General features: G+C 30.9%; 2 protein-coding genes across 5 annotated transcripts in view; one reads left to right on the top strand and one right to left on the bottom strand.

Moving 5' to 3' along the window:
* Positions 1–8,973, bottom strand: part of LOC107448173 (carbonic anhydrase 7-like) — a 14,223-nt gene extending 5,250 nt beyond the window's left edge. The window contains exons 1-5 of the mRNA XM_043052151.2: positions 8,870–8,973; positions 8,454–8,528; positions 5,333–5,494; positions 3,965–4,110; positions 512–571 (exon numbers count right to left, since the gene is read on the bottom strand). Coding sequence (XP_042908085.1) covers positions 512–571; positions 3,965–4,110; positions 5,333–5,494; positions 8,454–8,528; positions 8,870–8,921 — 495 coding nt within the window. The 5' untranslated portion in view covers positions 8,922–8,973. The remainder of the gene's footprint in view (positions 1–511; positions 572–3,964; positions 4,111–5,332; positions 5,495–8,453; positions 8,529–8,869) is intronic.
* A 370-nt stretch (positions 8,974–9,343) lies between these two features.
* Positions 9,344–17,651, top strand: part of LOC139426477 (uncharacterized) — an 11,982-nt gene continuing 3,674 nt past the window's right edge. The window contains exons 1-2 of one of the 4 annotated variants that reach the window (XM_071185520.1): positions 9,485–9,817; positions 14,145–15,206. In XM_071185520.1, coding sequence (XP_071041621.1) covers positions 9,804–9,817; positions 14,145–14,847 — 717 coding nt within the window. In that variant the 5' untranslated portion in view covers positions 9,485–9,803 and the 3' untranslated portion in view covers positions 14,848–15,206. Of the gene's footprint in view, positions 9,818–14,144; positions 15,207–17,651 lie in introns of those variants that run through there. The other 3 variants (XR_011637757.1, XR_011637758.1, XR_011637756.1) reach the window with 3 other exon arrangements.

Raw genomic sequence — 17,651 nt, forward strand, 5'->3', positions numbered from 1 at the left:
TTTGTTTATGCAGGTTTTTCCATTGCAATTCACTTATTTCAATTTTTAATAGACTTAATTATAGCCAAAATTTTAACCTTTTTAAAGAGATATCAGTTTTAGAAATTTTATCTTAAGATTTTATACTATGGCACATTTCTAATAGGTTTAACGAATTGCATGTCACTTATTAGAATTCAAATTTATTTTAATGACTTAGTATTTACTAAAAAGATGTAATTTTTTTTAAAAAAAAAGTTGTTATATGGATTTGAATGATTGTTTTGAGTTCGTAGAATTTTGTGCACTTGCAATGTACCTAAATTAGTAGAGAGCGAAGCGACCTTGGTTTGCGAAGCAAACCATATAAGACAGCGTAGCAATTTTCGGGGTTGGCGAGCGTTAGCAAGCAGGGGGCGCAGCCCACTAGTATTAAATAACTATTTTACTAGCTATGTTTGAGAATGCCTCCTTTAATTTCGGACTGTTTATTTAATATAAATAGTAATATTTTAAATAACGACATGTATACCTGTATAAAAGATGCCAAAGTAAGTAAGCGCCCATCTTGAGTACAATGCTCCAAATGACACTGAAAAAAATTAATTAATTTTTTAATTTTTAAAGCATTTTAAATGAAACATTGAGAAATACAACCACATTTTACTGCTAATTTAGGCTATATATACTATTACAATTAGGCTATGATAATTACTGTTAAAAATTGCAAAAAAAATTTTCATCATTCAAATTGCAATCATTATATTTCAATTAAAATAAAATAGGGCAGTGACGTCGAAAATATAAAAATAAATTCCATCTACCCAAATGTTTGGGAAAAAGATTAACTTAATTTCACTTAAAAACGGTCAATCAAGAAAAATCCTTAACTCTACCCGTAAAATTAAAAAATCCGTTTCTAATGTCAATTGTGTTTTATGTTTCATCAAGACTCGATTTCAGGGCTCTAGCTTTTAATTGCCACGATAGGAGTGCCACGTCATTTTAACCCTGCTCAGATGACGTGGGCTGCGTTTGAAATCCTATCCCTCTCTTCACCACAATCAACAAGACGACTTTCACCAACGGTACATTTACAGGGCAGCCATCTTTCTCCGTTTTCTTGTAAATATTTATTATACTGGTTCATGCTTTCAATGCATTATTTTTTATTCATTTAAACTTATTTTCCATGTCACTACCTATAAATAATTTTAAAGTTCATGTGCAATGGTACTTTGTTCCAGCATTCTCGCGGTGAGGATTTAAAAATAATGGAAAATTACCATAAGTTCTGAAAGCTTTGGTTTTTAAATGTCAACCACTCTATGAAATATTTTGCTGAAAGCGAAGCATTTAAGGTGCACCTTGCTACGCATTCAAGCTGGTAGCATAGTATAAGACCAGTATCAAACTAAAAAACCTTTTGATTTCCACCAGTTGTGTTGAGACACTGTAACCAATTTTTCTACGTTAAAAAAGCAAAAAAAATATATTACCCCTCAAATTAACTAGTTTATTTTAATCACTTTTATCTCCTTTATTATTTTATGTGTTATTTAATTTTGCTAGCTAACGCTTAATATCTTTATTAACAGTATTTATTTTATTAATACTATTACATATTTTATAAATGCAAAAAATGTTTCCGCAATTCATATGTTTACGATAAATATTGCTCTATTCGTTTCATTTCAGTTCTTTTTTTTTCTTTCAAAAAATTCATATTTTAAAATTTTGATTTAAGGTTACTACTTTGCTGTTTGGCTCTTGGCACTTTAATAAACAGTTTTCAACTATGCATAGATGCCAAATATATAAAAAAAATAGTACGTGGAGTCCCTCCGAGCGGAAGAAGTTAAACTTCGTAACCTGCGACGTTAATTGTAGAAGAATCAGCAGTCGTAGAAGGATCACTAGTTCTATTCAGCGACTCTTTTTCCTGCTCCGCTCGCTTCCGTGCTCTGTAATAACGGTAATATTGTGCATTTTTCCCTCGTGGACCTCTTGAACCAGTGGAAGTGCTTGTGGTTGCCTCATCGTCTCGCCATGGAAAATGTATTTGTATTAATAATGTATGTGGATGCGTCATAATGTAATTTCAAAAGAGAAAACCTAACAATCAATTGATATTCACAAGAGACGTACCATGACATAACCTTAATTCCGTCGCATAGTCTTTGGGATTGTTTTCATTCATTTTTTACAATTGTTATCCACTAAATTTGAAAATAAAAAATACTATCCTATTAAATATATGTGTATCAAATCAAACTAAAAAAATATTTATAGAAAAACAATACTTTTATTATTTTTATGCTAGTGAGAACCAAAACAATATGGAAATGAATGAGGGAAAACTGGATCCTACCACGTGATTTCCCGGCCAATAAAAATGCAGCGTTAAACGTTTAACGCAACCTTGTTGGAAGTCGCATAAGAAGTATAACTTCAAAAATCTCAATTTTGAATTTTTTATCACTTACGTTTACATTACGTTTTGTCGCTTGCGCTTTTCAATTGCACGACAGTATTTAGCTTGATAAGAAACATGTGGTTCATGTCTATTGTTAACCAAAAAACAGTAATAACTATCCTATTTGGAAGTAAAGATAAAAGTGTACAACAAAATATATTCTTTTTTTTTTCCTTGAGAATTTTAAACCTGTACATCTTTGCTCTTTATTTTATTTTAAAAAAATGAAAGTGCCACGCAAAAAATTTATAAAAATGCGGTGATTTTTTTTTATTTAGTAATAAAGACTAAATAAAATCGTAAAATGCAAAATGAAACTATTGAGGAAAAAAATATTTTTTTTCTTAACATTTTGTCACTATCATTTTATAATTTCAAGTTAAGCAAAAACTTAGAAATGGAGGTTCATTACCCTTTAATAATAATTCAGTTCACAGATATTTAATGAGAATAACTTAATTCTTACGGGTACTTAATAATTACGGGTTTGTTCATTACCTCCTACATCAGAAAGCCTCCACATGGTTTCTTATAAGTAGTCAGCGCAGATTATTGAAAAAGCGAACCACTTGTGCGCATGAACCCTAATTCTAATTTAAAAGTACTTACGCTTTACGCTTTATTTAACAAAAAACTGGGTGCCTAGGCCGCGTAGCGGCCCCTAACCCATACATCATGAAATAATTTACAGGTTGAATTACAAACATTTTGATTTATGCAGCATTAAAGTAGCAAAATAAAATAAAAGATCAAACATATTTGCCTGAAAAATTAAACATGAATTGTTACTTAATATGAATCATGATTTATGAAATAATCAAAAAATTATTCATGAATATAATAAAGCACAGTTGGTGTTGAATCATTGTATGGGATTAAGTTTAATGCAATCATACGTTGTGAATTTTAAATATGAATGAAAAATTTAAAATATGAACAAGTGCAACTGATATTTTAACGTTAAATGGAATTTAAATTTGATGCAGTCATAAGTTGTGATATAGTTATGAATAAAATCGATATAAATACAGATACATTTGGCAATTTAGCATTAATAAGTTAGAGTTTAATGTTTAAAACAAATATAGCATGTTAAAATGATAAATTTACAGAAGTTTTGTTTAACATTGGTGTCGCCATCTATCGGATACAGTTTGCAATTTGATTGAGCTGTTTTACTTTTACATTGTAGAAGAGTTTGAAAATTTAAAAGTACTTGAGAGAAATTTATCATATATATATATTTGAGAATTGAATCTGTACTGGTTGACAAGTAAATAAAACAATCCCATTATATTCATAAATTAAAAAAAATTTTAGACATATATTTGCTACCACTTTCTCATTTTTAATAGATTTCATATTAAATGGTTCTTTCACTAATTTTTTTACCTTCATATTGGTCTGATCGGACTACCTACAAAAAACCGTATGGAGGCTTGTCCAATTGTTACAGTTGCTTATATAATTCCGCATTTTTAGATAAAGTAGAAATTAAAGGACACTCACTTCGATAGTGTATTTTCGTTCATTAACTGCGTGTTCTGAACCAGGATTTGAACTACTCCCAACGTGGAAATGAACTGACTTCAACGTGTATATTGATCCGTTAAATGTCAAAGTCCTTTGAACACCGTCCATGGGATACAAAGATACTGAAATTGCACACAAAAAAATTCTTTAAATATAGAATCTCGATAGCATGAATTAAATAACAAGAACAAACGGAGAAATGACAGTAGTTAGTTTAGAATTTTGGACCAATGTTATTATTTCCTTTGTTCAGCTTGAGAATTTCGCATTCACTAAATACATTTGATACATGTATCAAATAAATTTAGTGAATACAAATTTATATGGAGGAGAAATAGTAGTAATAAGCTTTGTGTTTTGAACCAATATTATCATTTGCGTTACTCGGTTGCCTTCACTAAATACATTTGATGCATGTATCAAGTAAATTTAGAGAATGCAAGAACACTAGAGAGAAGAAACAGCAGTAGTGTACTTTGCATTTTGAACCAATGTTATTACTGCGTAACTCAGTGGAGGAATTTTGCATTCCCTAAATACAATCGTTACAAATAAAATTAAACTATATTTAAAATAAAATTATTTATCATCAAATAAAATTAGTAAATGCAATCTGCTGTGCTGCGCATGCTATGAGAATGCCATCTGTGTGAGTACAAAATGCTATCTGAAGTGTTGGTCACCATTTCAGTTTTACCAGGGATATACTGGAGAGCTTTTTTTAATGTTTTAGTTGCAGAGTAATTTGTCGTTAAAGGAAAATAAATCTTGAAGTATGTCGATAGAGTACTTTTTTGAAAATTGATTGCGGGTTCTAAACCTAAATTTGAACTTCTACCTACATGGACATGAACAGAGTTCAACGTGTACATTGATCCATTAAATGTCAAAGTCCTTTGAACAACTGAAATGGTCACCATTTCAGTTTCTAAATGTAATGAATATATTATGAATGATAATAAATATAATGAATCGTATAATTAACTTCAATAACAACACACGGTATTTCATATCTGCACAGATAATATAATAAAATATATTTTTAAAAAAACAACTAAACTCAGTGTCAAGGCCTACTGTGCCCATCTCAGTTTTCTCGAACTTGGGCTCTGGGGAGCAAGGGCAGTTGTTTCAGTTGGGTGGTCAGCCGAACGTCGAACCCCAGTGTTTCGTCCCCAAGCTTGATGCTCATTTTATCGACCCACTAAATGGAAGAAAGGCTGAGTCAACCTCGGCCGCCGGCCCGAGGATCGAACCAAGGACCTGTGGCACGAGAGCAGGAAGAACTCGTAATAAAATATATATTTACATAGAATAGATTAATTAAAAAGCTTTAAAACTCACTCCTGTAGCCATTATTTTCAATCCTGAGTCGACTAATAGGTTGGTCATAATTTGCGACTACAAGGTTCCTTGGGTCTGACAACACTTGTGTCGTTATGATATTGATGGGTGATTGCCTTTGTCCACTGCAATTGGGAAACGTGCGGTACCAATTTGATGGACCTAAAGAAAGGAACAAAAGCAGTCATTTTCAAGTAAATGCAAATATTAACAAGTAGAAATGAATATTTTTCAAACGAATTAATGTGTTTTCGAGCAAATACGCATATTTGTGTAACTGTTTATTATCTCTTTAACGTAAAGATGTAACATGACGTAATATTCTCTTACGAACGTAACAATTCTAAAATTTTGGGAAACAATAAAGTCTAGTACACTTTATTACACTTTAGTTACAATACTCTGTCCCTTAACACGTTCACGCCGGGGTGACCCACCGGTGGGTCACGCTAGATTGTCTCATCTTGGCAGCGCACCGGAGTAAAAACTGGTAACAATAAATTTCATTTTTTAGTTTTTTTCCGGGAATAATAAAAATCCATAACTACCAATTGTTTTTAACGGATTCAATATTTATATTGAATTGCTTCTGCGCCGTGATAAATTTCTACCGTAGCTTCCTGTAAATCAGTACAGTCAGCAACCCGGTACGAGTGGTTTAAACCAGGACGACCGGGTCACTGTTCTAACAGAGACTCATTTTAAGCATAAACATTTCCAACTTCAGATTACTTACTAAAACATTTCTTAAATCTCAAATCTAAGCGTAAAATTAAAAAGTAGATTTTAATTTGACCACCGCCTCTGCATTTCACTGCCTATGATCCACGTACAACGTCAATATTCCAGGTGCCCACGGGCACAACCACCGATGAAAGTGTGTAGTGTCCGCTTCGCGGACAGGTGCACTGAAGACAAACTCAGTTCAAGTTCAAGGTCCGTGATAAATATTGTTGAGAATAGATTAACTCCTCCCGAATATTGAAGTAGTTCTTCTACCAGTATTTTCTCTTTTCCCGTACCAGTATTTTCACTTTTCCCGGAGCGAACGTGTTAAAGAAAACAATGCTAACATATTCCCGACTATATTGTAAAAATTCCGTACAATGGTACGGTAATGAGTAATGTACTTCTGCAAAATCTATTTTGCCCTTTTATACCGTAAATTTACAATATTATTTGTCTAATTACGATGATTTAGTGATTTAGCAGTAAATATTACTGAGAAAATTACAATTAATTAATCTATTATATATAATTCTCTTACGTGGCTCCCAAATTTTGGCTGTATTTCTTTTCCGCTGGTGGTGACAGTTTTCCTTTTTAAAGAAGTACTCTGTACAACTAAATAAGATTCTTTTCACAACACTTAAATATTTACTTTATTTTCTTCATTTATCGGCAAAGTCGCATTTATAAAGCATTTATAACAGTCGGCAAAGAATTCTGTTAGGTTAAAAAACATTTCACTAAAAAAATTACGAATTCTAAAAGAAATAAAAATAAACAACTTAAAAAATAAAAATGCTGTTGCCAGCCATAGAATTTTTTGAAAGTTAACTTAGCAACATAAATCAAAATGACATAGAAGCGCAACTAGATCAAAATTATGATACCTGAGCGCTTGACGTAACAAATCCTTCAATTCTAAAAGTGTTGTATCGCCAAATGCCCAAATTAACAATTGTGTTCTTAAAGAAATTCTATAAAAAGTTTTAAATAAACAACCTACTTCTACAACTGCTTCTTGAAGAACTTGGCTCATTGATTAAAAATATTGTTTTAATTTTACAGTACTAACTTTACTTCTACTTTCATTATTGCTATGACCCTCTTTCATTACATTTTACAACTTCATGCTAAATTTGAGGACTTTAAGTTGTTTTGTGGTTGAATACTGACATTTAGAAATGTGTACATAAAAAAAATAATATTTAGAGGTTAAGAGTTGCCTCAGAAAAATTTGAATTGTTGACATTGAACTTAACAATGGAAACAATCGTTTTTGTGAAAAATTGAATTGTATTGTTGACATCAAAACTAAAAATATTGTGTTTCAACTTAACAATACTACCTTAATTTATACTTTAGAATTGCCTCGGAGAAATTTGAATTGTTAGCAATGACTTAAACAAAAAGTTTTATTTTAACTGACAAATACTATATTATAATTTTAACTTTTTCTATGACTATACTCATTTTCTTACTCTTTTCTTTGTTTTTTATACATTTTATATTTTTGTGATAAAATAAAAAACTTATAGTTGTTCTGCTTCTGAACACTGATGAAAACACAAAATGATGGGCTTCATCAACAATCAAAAATATATACATTTATTTTACAAATTCCATATTATTAAGGTGGCGCCCTTCAGAGAATTAAAAATACAAAATTATCTTCATCAAAGCCGATGCTTTACATCCGGCGTTCAGTGGCAGACTACTATTTCATATTGTTTTACAACACATGGCTTTAGCCCTCTGGTGGGAAAGACTTTAAAACAAAACTTACAACAGTTACTTTTCTCAACAACTGAAGTTTAAAATAGTGTGATTAAGCAAAATATGTGAACTGTTTGCAATTTTAAATTAATATTGAAATGTACAGGTTTAGAATTTTCTACAGTGAGAAGTTTTCGGAACATCAGTATTCAAAAAGTATACAAAAGCTAGACGTTAGGAACGTTTCCAATGAGCGAGCAAAGCGAGCATTGGATTGCGAAGCAATCCGAAATGAACTGAGAAAGCAGTTCCGGGGATTGGCGAGCGCCAGCGAGTAGGGGGCAAAGCCTTCTAGTACATATTTAATTACAATGATTCAGTGATTTTACAGTGACTATTGCTGTAAAACTTACTGTACACTATCAGATCTCTTGTTCCATTAATTCTACGAAAAAATTGAAGCTACGGTAAAAAGTATCGGCACTTAAGGTGCTAGTACTTTTTACCGTAATTTGATCCAGAATTTCATACAGTGTAGTACTTGAGAATCGATATTTTTTAATTTTCAATGCGTTTTTAAAGTTTGTTTGCATTTATAGTACTTATATATGTATTGATCAATTAGCTTAATTTTTGCTGAAAAAAAATTTTGCATTTCAAAATGAATGTTTATTCTTACCATTAGGTAGAGAATCATCATAGCACCAAGGTTTGCTTCTATCAGATGGACATACCGCTCTTGATGACGTGATACCTGCAATAACGGTTTTGATCATTATTGTTATAAAAGCAGGGTATTTGCGATATATTTTTGCTTTAATATTCCTTGCATATATAGACGTAACCACGGTATCTGCCATTGACGAAGATCTCAAGCAAAGATCTCATCTTCTTCCTACCACTCCCTACGTAGCAAAGAAATGGGGATATTTAGTATTCACTCGAGTGAATTTTAAAAATTCCTGATTAAGGATATATTATTAAATTGCATAAAAACTGTAGTTTGTATAGAGAAACCATTTACATATTTGAAGTCAGCTAAGCTAAAATATCTTAAATCCGTTCAAAAATGTGGTAACATAAAGTAAAACTTACTGCATATGATGCCAATGACAAGTATATATGTTTGGAAGTAGGAGGAATCCATTTTTACGTCGTTCCGTAAAATAGTGAAGTTTTGATAAATTCTCTATGCTTATATACCATGAAACTTACCTTATTTTCCAATAAATCAATAGATTTTGTTTGTCCAGATGTGCAGTTTATAGATTCAAAAATCAGTTAAAATCTAAATAATAACTATGACCATATACTTTCAGTACATTTATTTTCAAATGTATTTCGCAATAGCTTTTCAATAAAGAAACTCTATGTCGTTTTAAATTAAATTCTTAATCTCTATCAGCTATGTAAATACTAATTAGAAATAGGCAGCTCATAGAACGCTAGATGTAATCATAAATATATAATCATTCTTGTTATAACTATGCATGATAAGTGATTTATAGCGTTTTCATGCATGGTTATAATTGGCAAAACGTGATCTATTTTAAGAAATGTAATGCATACTCTAAGTCATAAATCACGAAGCAGCCTATTTTGAAACATCACGAAAAAATTAATATTAATCAGAAATTTTCCAACGTCATGAAGGAATTATTATCTAAGATGTTGATATGACAAATGAGAGAGTAAAAGTATGATTTATTTCTTAGAGTTGTCAAGAATAATGAAGTTCTGGATTCAATTCTTGACAAAAATCGATTTAACGTGACTATAATATTGCGTTATATGTATCATGATTGATTCAAGAACAATTTAGCTTTATGACACACATTATAGATAACTAAACGTCAGAAACGACATTTAAAAATGAAAATTCTTTTGTCACTAGCCCTGGTATTTTCTTTGATTTCAACCCGAAAAATGTAAGAAGATGTAACATATCCAAGTGTAATTTATAGAAATCTTTATTTTTTTATCTAAATTTTTCAAGTTTAAATTTTCAAATAACGTCTTAAGGAGATCTATGCTAATGATTGGGTAAGTCGGTCATTTTATACATATACTTCAGAAATGCCAGCTACTACGGTTTCTGTAAAATATTTTACAGAGTGAAAGACATTTAAAAACCAAATATTTCAAAATTTTCGGTAACCTGGTCAACATTTCATAAGCTTCTCCACGAAAAAGCTGAACAAAATTGACGTTGCTTATGAACTTTTAAATCATTTGTATGTAGTGGTGTGGAAAATAAGTTTAAATGAATAAAAAATAATACATTAAAACATTAACTTAGATACAATTAACACTAGGTATACGGACGTTTCTTATATACATATCTCTAGGAACACGCGTCAATTTGACGCATGAACGAATACCTATAGCAGCCCTTACAGAGATGCCAACTGGCTCCAGACAGCAAATATATATTCTAAAGTGGTAGTTTATCAATTGTGATTCTTGGTTTAATAAATTCAATTAAGTAGATTTTCATCCACCACTATTTCTAAACAATTCGCAGACTTATATAATTCACCACTATATATTTGCAAAATTTCCTTAGTAGTTATTTAACCGTTTAATTAATTATTTTGATAACAGCCACCCCATAGACTGCTGAACTCAAACTGTTTTATAATAAGTTTACGTAATATTAAATGATGTATGGCAGTAGTCCCCAACCTTTTTGTACCTAAGAGCAAATACCAGAACATTGGTCGAATGGCGGGCACCATTTATTTTTTCAAGATAAATTTATAGTTGGTAGACATAGGTAATATTACACGCTACATATAGTGCACAAAAAAATTTCATTTTAAAAATTAATTTAACATATGAATATAATTAGTATTAATTTTCTTGTGTAAAATAAATAATTACTAAATTGCTTTCAAAACATATGAAATATAAAAATTATTTATAAAATACAGTCAATGTGGTGTTAGGCATGGCATTTCGCTGGCCAGCGCTAGATAATTGGGAGAATATAATGCTATTTTTAAGAATGGAATTTATTCCTTCAATTATATTCCAGAATTTCTCATGGGATATAATAGTTTTGATGATAATGTCATTCTGAAGATCCACAATTTCTATCTTCGATTCTTCTCGCTTTACTTGAAGAAATTCTGAAATGTATGTTGCTATTACGGTAACGTTTATTTGGTTGGTAAAAGGATTAACAAAAAAGTTATCAAAGGCTCGATGATATTAAATTGTTGAAAGAGCTTTTTAAATTGATCTTTAAACAATTGGAGGTTGATGACAAATGTTAATAAGTCAATTTCACTGTCACCTAACATTTTTTTCATGTTTGGAAAATGCACAAGAGACTTCATTTTCAAATGTGATATCCACAAAACTAGCTTAGCTCTGAACGAGTTTATAGCCTTTATCATTTTTGCTTTATGTTTGTCTTTTTCCTGCAGCTCCAAGTTTAAATTATTTAGTTTTTTCCATTATGTCCATTATGAAAGACAAATCTGCTAGCCAAAGAGGATCTCTCAGTTCCAAAAATGTTTGATTTTTGGCTGCAAGATAATTTTTTATTTCTCCAATTAAATGTAGAAATCTATCAAGTACTTTGCCATTACTGAACCAGCGTACCTCAATATGTATTTGCATAGCATTTATTGGGAAAATGGAAAACTGAAATATTTTATCGTTGGGCACAAGCAGCGGGCGCACCTAGATCGATCGACGGGCGCCATGGTGCCAGCGGGCATAGGGTTGGGGACCCCTGATGTATGGGATATGGGCCTTCAGGTGCCCAATTTTTGAAAGTAAAGTAATTATTTCTGCGTGTCCGGAGCAGTTGGCATCTCTGCACTTAGAAAGCAATGTAATTATATAGTATAAGAAAAAAAATGAAAATGTGAGATATATATATTTCTGAAATATTCTAGTATTTTATTTTTCAATACTCGAACTAAGCAACTGAAACCTTCAAAATCTGACATCAATTAACATAATGCGTTTGTTCTTTCTATTATCGCTTATCGGCGACAGTTGTTTATCGCTTGTATTATTCAAGATAACGATATCGGATAACGGATCGAAGTATTGTCGGCACATTCCTGTTTATTATTGATGTTATGTTTGTATGTTTACTCAAAATTTTATCTAAATTACGATCTCGTAAAATTGACCCACGTCTGAAGAGATAGGTATACCATAAAGAGAATTTCAATATTTCAACACTTTTGAAGAAAATAGAATTCAATATATATTTGCTTCGATCAATGGATAAAAGTCATTACAAGAGATAAAATAAAAATTCAAACGGGTTTTGTAATTTTCCTTATAAAATTCGAAATGCGTCAAAATGACTCGTCCCACAAACCTAGTATTGAAGTAAATTTTTACGAAAAGCGAAGAAAGTTGGCAAGCCTGCTTTAACACGTTGAATGCCATGGGGTCATCGGTGACTGGCACAGAGTCTGTTCGTAGCACCACGGGGGTCACCGGTCACCGACGAAGCCAAGATTATTAGAAACACGTAATTCAAGTAAATTTTTAATTTTTTTATATTATTATCGTTACTAAAAGGCTTTGAAGAAATTAATGCAATACAGAACACACAAAAATAGTTTTATTTACATACACAGAGATGCCAACTTACTCCGGACAGCGAATGAACATTTTCAAGTGGTAGTTTATTAATTGTGATTCTTGGTTTAATAAATTCAATTTAGTAAATTTTTATCCACCACTATTTCTAAACAATTCGTAGGCTTATATAATTCACCACTTTCTAAACCTTTTAAGAAAACTAGCTTAATCCGTATAATATTTGCAAATTTAGTTTGTAGTAATTTACCGTTTGGCCAGACGGGCAAGCCATGTAAAATTAGCGTGGCATTCAACGTGTTTAAAGCCAAACCTTTTAGAGTTTTCGGTAATTTGACCAACATTTTATAAGCTTCTCCACGGTAAACGTGACCGAAGTGGCTTTGTTTATGAACTTTTAAAGCATTTGTACGAAGTGGTGTGGAAAATAAGTTTAAATGAATAAAAAATAAAACATTAATTTAGATACCATTAAAGTAAAAAATTTTACAAAAACCGTAGAAAGTTGCAGACCTGATTTAATTTCAACCCTTTCCAGAACAACAAATTTCGATTCAATTGTTCAGTCAGACAAGTTTAATGGAGTTAGGAGGTTTTTTTTAACCAATTATGGTTTTTGAAACCTGTAACTATGTTTTTATCCGTCTAATAATCTATTATTTATTTAATATTTTGGTTAGTTTCATAAGCTTATTCAAGCAAAATTTAAATAAATATAACTACTTCCCATCAACTGTTATAAGAAAATACGAAAACAAAAAAAGAATACAAAAAATATGCGTTTACAAATGATTGCATCGGTATTTATCATCAAAATTTACAATGCGAAATAAAATAACTAAATTCAAGAATAAATAAATATTTTTCCTAATAACCCTTCTCACAGTTAATAACAGTTCTTTTTCAAAAACCATAATTCAGCTCAATTTATTCAATTTCAACTTACGCATACGGCAAAAATTACTAAACTAGAAACAACTGAAGACCAGCGAATTCAGCTGAGTTACATAAAAACAAATTTCACAACTAAACTAAACTAAAGATACAAAAATTGCTGATTATAAAATTCAAAATCAAGAGATTAAAATTAAGTACTTTTTTCATACAATGTATCAGAGGTGCTAACTTGCCCGCCTTTGTAAAAAAGTAATTTCCAATGATAACGAAATTTAACTTATTTTTAGTTTGGAATTTTTCATTCTAAGTAATTTTTCTACCATTACATAACGAAAATTCAGAGTATGATATAAAATCCAATTTTTTATAATATATGCTGGTGGCGCTGTTAAATAGTAAGCTTATCTTTCTTCTACAAGCTTTATTAATATATTATCTGCCTATTTATTAACACTTTTTCTGAAAGCGTAGAATTTAGCATTTGTGCTGGTTTTGATTTTTAAAAAAAAGAAGTTCAAAAAAATTTTCTTATAAACTAATTCGTTATATTTTTTGGGATGCTACAGGCGACTAAAAAGTGGAAATTACTAAAAATCTAGTTTAATACGTTGAATGCCACGCTAATTATACATAACGTGCCCGTCTGGCCAAACGGTAAATTACTACAAACTAAATTTGCAAATATTATACAGATTTAGCTAGTTTTTTTAAAAGGTTTAGAAAGTGGTGAATGATATAAGCCTACGAATTGTTTAGAAATAGTGGTGGATAAAAATCTACTAAATAGAATTTATTAAACCAAGAATCGCAATTAATAAACTACCACTTGAAAATATTTATTCGCTGTCCGGAGCAAGTTGGCATCTCTGAGTATATAAATTAACAGCTGTCCTTCTTCTAGCCAACATAATTCAACACATGACGTCACTATCTTGCCGACAACAAAACCTAAGGAGGATACCGACAAAGTACGGGATCCACCCAGCAAACCTGAAATAACACCGCAAGCTAGATTTATTAAGGTTTTGGTCCGTGGCCTGCCTGTGGACTTTGATACAGATGCCATCAATACAGAATTACAGAAAAACAACGTTGAAACCTTTAAAATAGTGCAGTTTAAGAAGAGAATGGGAGAGGCCTATCGGCTCCTTCCACTCTTTCTCATAATCCTAACATCAACGGCGAATCACCAAAGAATATTCGAAGTCAACAACATACAGCAGATTCCGATCAAAATCGAAAGATTTCGAGGAGGTCGACGACCTACACAATGTTACAACTGCCAAAATTATGGACATAAGCAAAGCCACTGCAATGCGCCTGCAAGGTGTGTAAAATGCGCTGAAAACCACAGGTCTCATGAATGCAACAAAGACAGAACAACACCTCCAAAGTGCTGTAATTGTTACAAAAACCACACAGCCAACTATACTGGGTGCGAGACCCGCCCCAGCAGAAGGAGCCCTCGAGCAACATCAAATTCAACGCCTAAACTTGCTCACCGATTAGTGTCATTAATCAAAGAATTGCAGGAATTGCTCAAAAATGAAGAAGTGCTACGTCTTCTGCGGAATATCATCGGGGAAACATCTCAATCACAGTGAATTCTATTTTTATTTCCAAGACTCTCAAGTTAAATTCACTGAACTTTTCACAGTAGACTTTTACTTACGTTAAATTAAATTACATCAAATTTTATTTTCTGAAAATATAGCCAATTAATGCATATGTATTTATCAACTTATGCACGTTAAATTCTTTTGCAAATTCTATTCTATTTAAGGAACAATATTTCTCTAATAAAATATATTTACTGCATTTTCTCCAAATATGTTATTTTATCATGAATCAAGGTATAATTTATCTATATTCATCAATTATGTTCTTCATTTTTCAAAAATCAATTATTGTACATATCAAATCATGTTATATCTTTAATTTAAATTAAAGTCTACAATCAATATTTCTAATGTTATGTAAAAACGTCAATTTGTCATATTGAATTTTTCATTGTTTTATTATTTCACAAGCGAACGGCTTGATTTTTTTTTATGGCTACCACAATGTATTCGAATGAACTTCAATGTATGTCATAATTAAATATGTGCTAGTTAAAATATAGAAATTTAATTAGTGAAATATGTATCAATTTATGTTAATATTTATTTATGTCAACTTACGTATATATATGTCAAATTATGTTTATATTTATATACTTCAACTTAGATTCGATGAATCAGATATTCAAATGTTATATTTACTCAAGCAAAGTATTAGCTACCACATCGACTGCTAAATTCAAAATGTTATTACTATAAATTTTTTGTAAATTTCTAGATGTATGGGTGTAAATTTCTAGATGCGCTAAGAGGCCCAGGTGCCCAATTTTTGTAAATAAAAGTAAAAAAAAAAGTATATAAATTAAACTAATTTTGAGTGTTCTATACTGCTTTAATTTCTTCAAACCCTTTTAGTAACGATAATAATATTAAAAAATCAAAATTTACTCGAATTATCTTGGCTTCGCCATTCACCGGTAATCCCCATGGCATTGAACGTGTTAAGAGAGTTAAAATTATCATTTAATTCAACATATATTGGTTATAAGGTGAAAGTCACCTTATAACCAAAGATATCTTTCAAATTCATAATATGAGTAATTTGCAATGTATGTCACGATTGTAGTTAAGATTTAATAATTATTAATAAATTAAATAAATTAAAAATGAATTAAGTTTTTACCACTTCTAACATTTTTAGTCCCTGAAGTATCTTAACAATTGCTAATGTACTTTATTTATAAAGTGGGGATTCCACCAAAAGAAGCTCTATCATGTAGGGTTCCGCAAGCAACAAAAATTGGCAACCATAGATTTAAAGAATGGTAGTTCAGAGATGCCAACTTCATACCTGCCAACTCTTCCGGTTTGCCCGGAAGATTATTATTTTTTTTTTTCATATTTAAAGTGCTAGCAAAATTCATGTTATTTCACTAAACTTTACGAATTATATTAATAATTATAAAGGAGTTTGACCACCACTACATATAAATAATTATAACAAATATATAAAAAGCATATTAGTTCTCACGATAGCAAAATTCAATCTGGTTAAAATATAAATATCTTTTTGAGTAAAACTGTTTTTCGGTAATTGTTTTACTACCACTTGGAAAATCCATTCTCGAAAAGAATGAATGTTGGCAGGTATGCAACTTGCTCCGGACAGCAAATATGTATTATAAAGTGGTAGTTTATCAATTGTGATTCTTATTTTAATAAATTCAATTTCCTGGATTTTTATCCACCACTATTTTTAAATAATTCGTAGGCTCATACAATTCACCAATTTACATACCCTCTAACTGTGAACTCAAAGACTCGCTGAAGAACCAAGATGCAGAGATGCCAACTTGCTCCGGACAGCAAATATATACTTTAAAGTGGTAGTTTATCGATTGTGATTCTCAGTTTAATAAATTCAATTTAGTAGATTTTTATCCACCACTATTTCTAAATAATTTATAGGCTTATATAATACATCACTTTAGAATAATTATGTCATGATATGCCTTTTAAAAAACAAGCAAAATAATCAACTATTTGCAAAATTTACTTTGTAGCTATTTACCGTTTTTTTTTTATTATTTTGGCGTGTCCGGAGCAGTTGGCATCTCTGAAGATGTGCTGCATCTTCTCACGAATTTAATCCAGGGGAATTCCCCATACAACTGATGTACTACTGAATCCACTCATGCCTCACCTCATCATGGACTTATTATCTGATCCTATCTTAGAACTTTGAACTGCATATTCACACCTGCCAACTTTTACGCATTTAGCGTAAAATTTTATTTTTATATTTAAAGTGATAGTAAATATATACTATTTTTTCTTTTATAAACTTATTTTTTAAATGATTTTGATCACCACTATTCTTAAAAAAATTTAGCATATAGGTTAATATGTGTTACTATTACGGTTGTCAGCTAAAGCTTTTTCAAATATAACGTATTTTGTTGCTTACAATGGAAATTTTAATTCCATTTTACTACCACTGGGAAAATTCATAATGGAAGGGATCAAAAGTTGGCAGGTATGCATATTACATCTAGTCGAAATGCCAAAACAGTATAGATGAATCGGTTAGAAGCGCTTAACGTCGAGATTTCCTACATATCAAACAAACAAAATACCCTCCAACTTATGAAGATTTTGAAAATAATTCTTTCTAGTGGTAGCGAACCAAAGTAGAAATTTTTAAAGCAAATGGATCTCTCATAAAACTTTTATCAGAACTTAAGAATCTAGCCATATGGCCTGCACTTTTATAAGTAATAGTGGACAAGTTACGCTAAAATTAATTTTTTTTTAAATATTAAGACATTAATTTTGCTACCGTCGAAAAG

This window comes from Parasteatoda tepidariorum, chromosome 9 (genome assembly GCF_043381705.1).
Source record: "Parasteatoda tepidariorum isolate YZ-2023 chromosome 9, CAS_Ptep_4.0, whole genome shotgun sequence".
NCBI classification, from domain to species: Eukaryota; Metazoa; Arthropoda; class Arachnida; order Araneae; family Theridiidae; genus Parasteatoda; species Parasteatoda tepidariorum.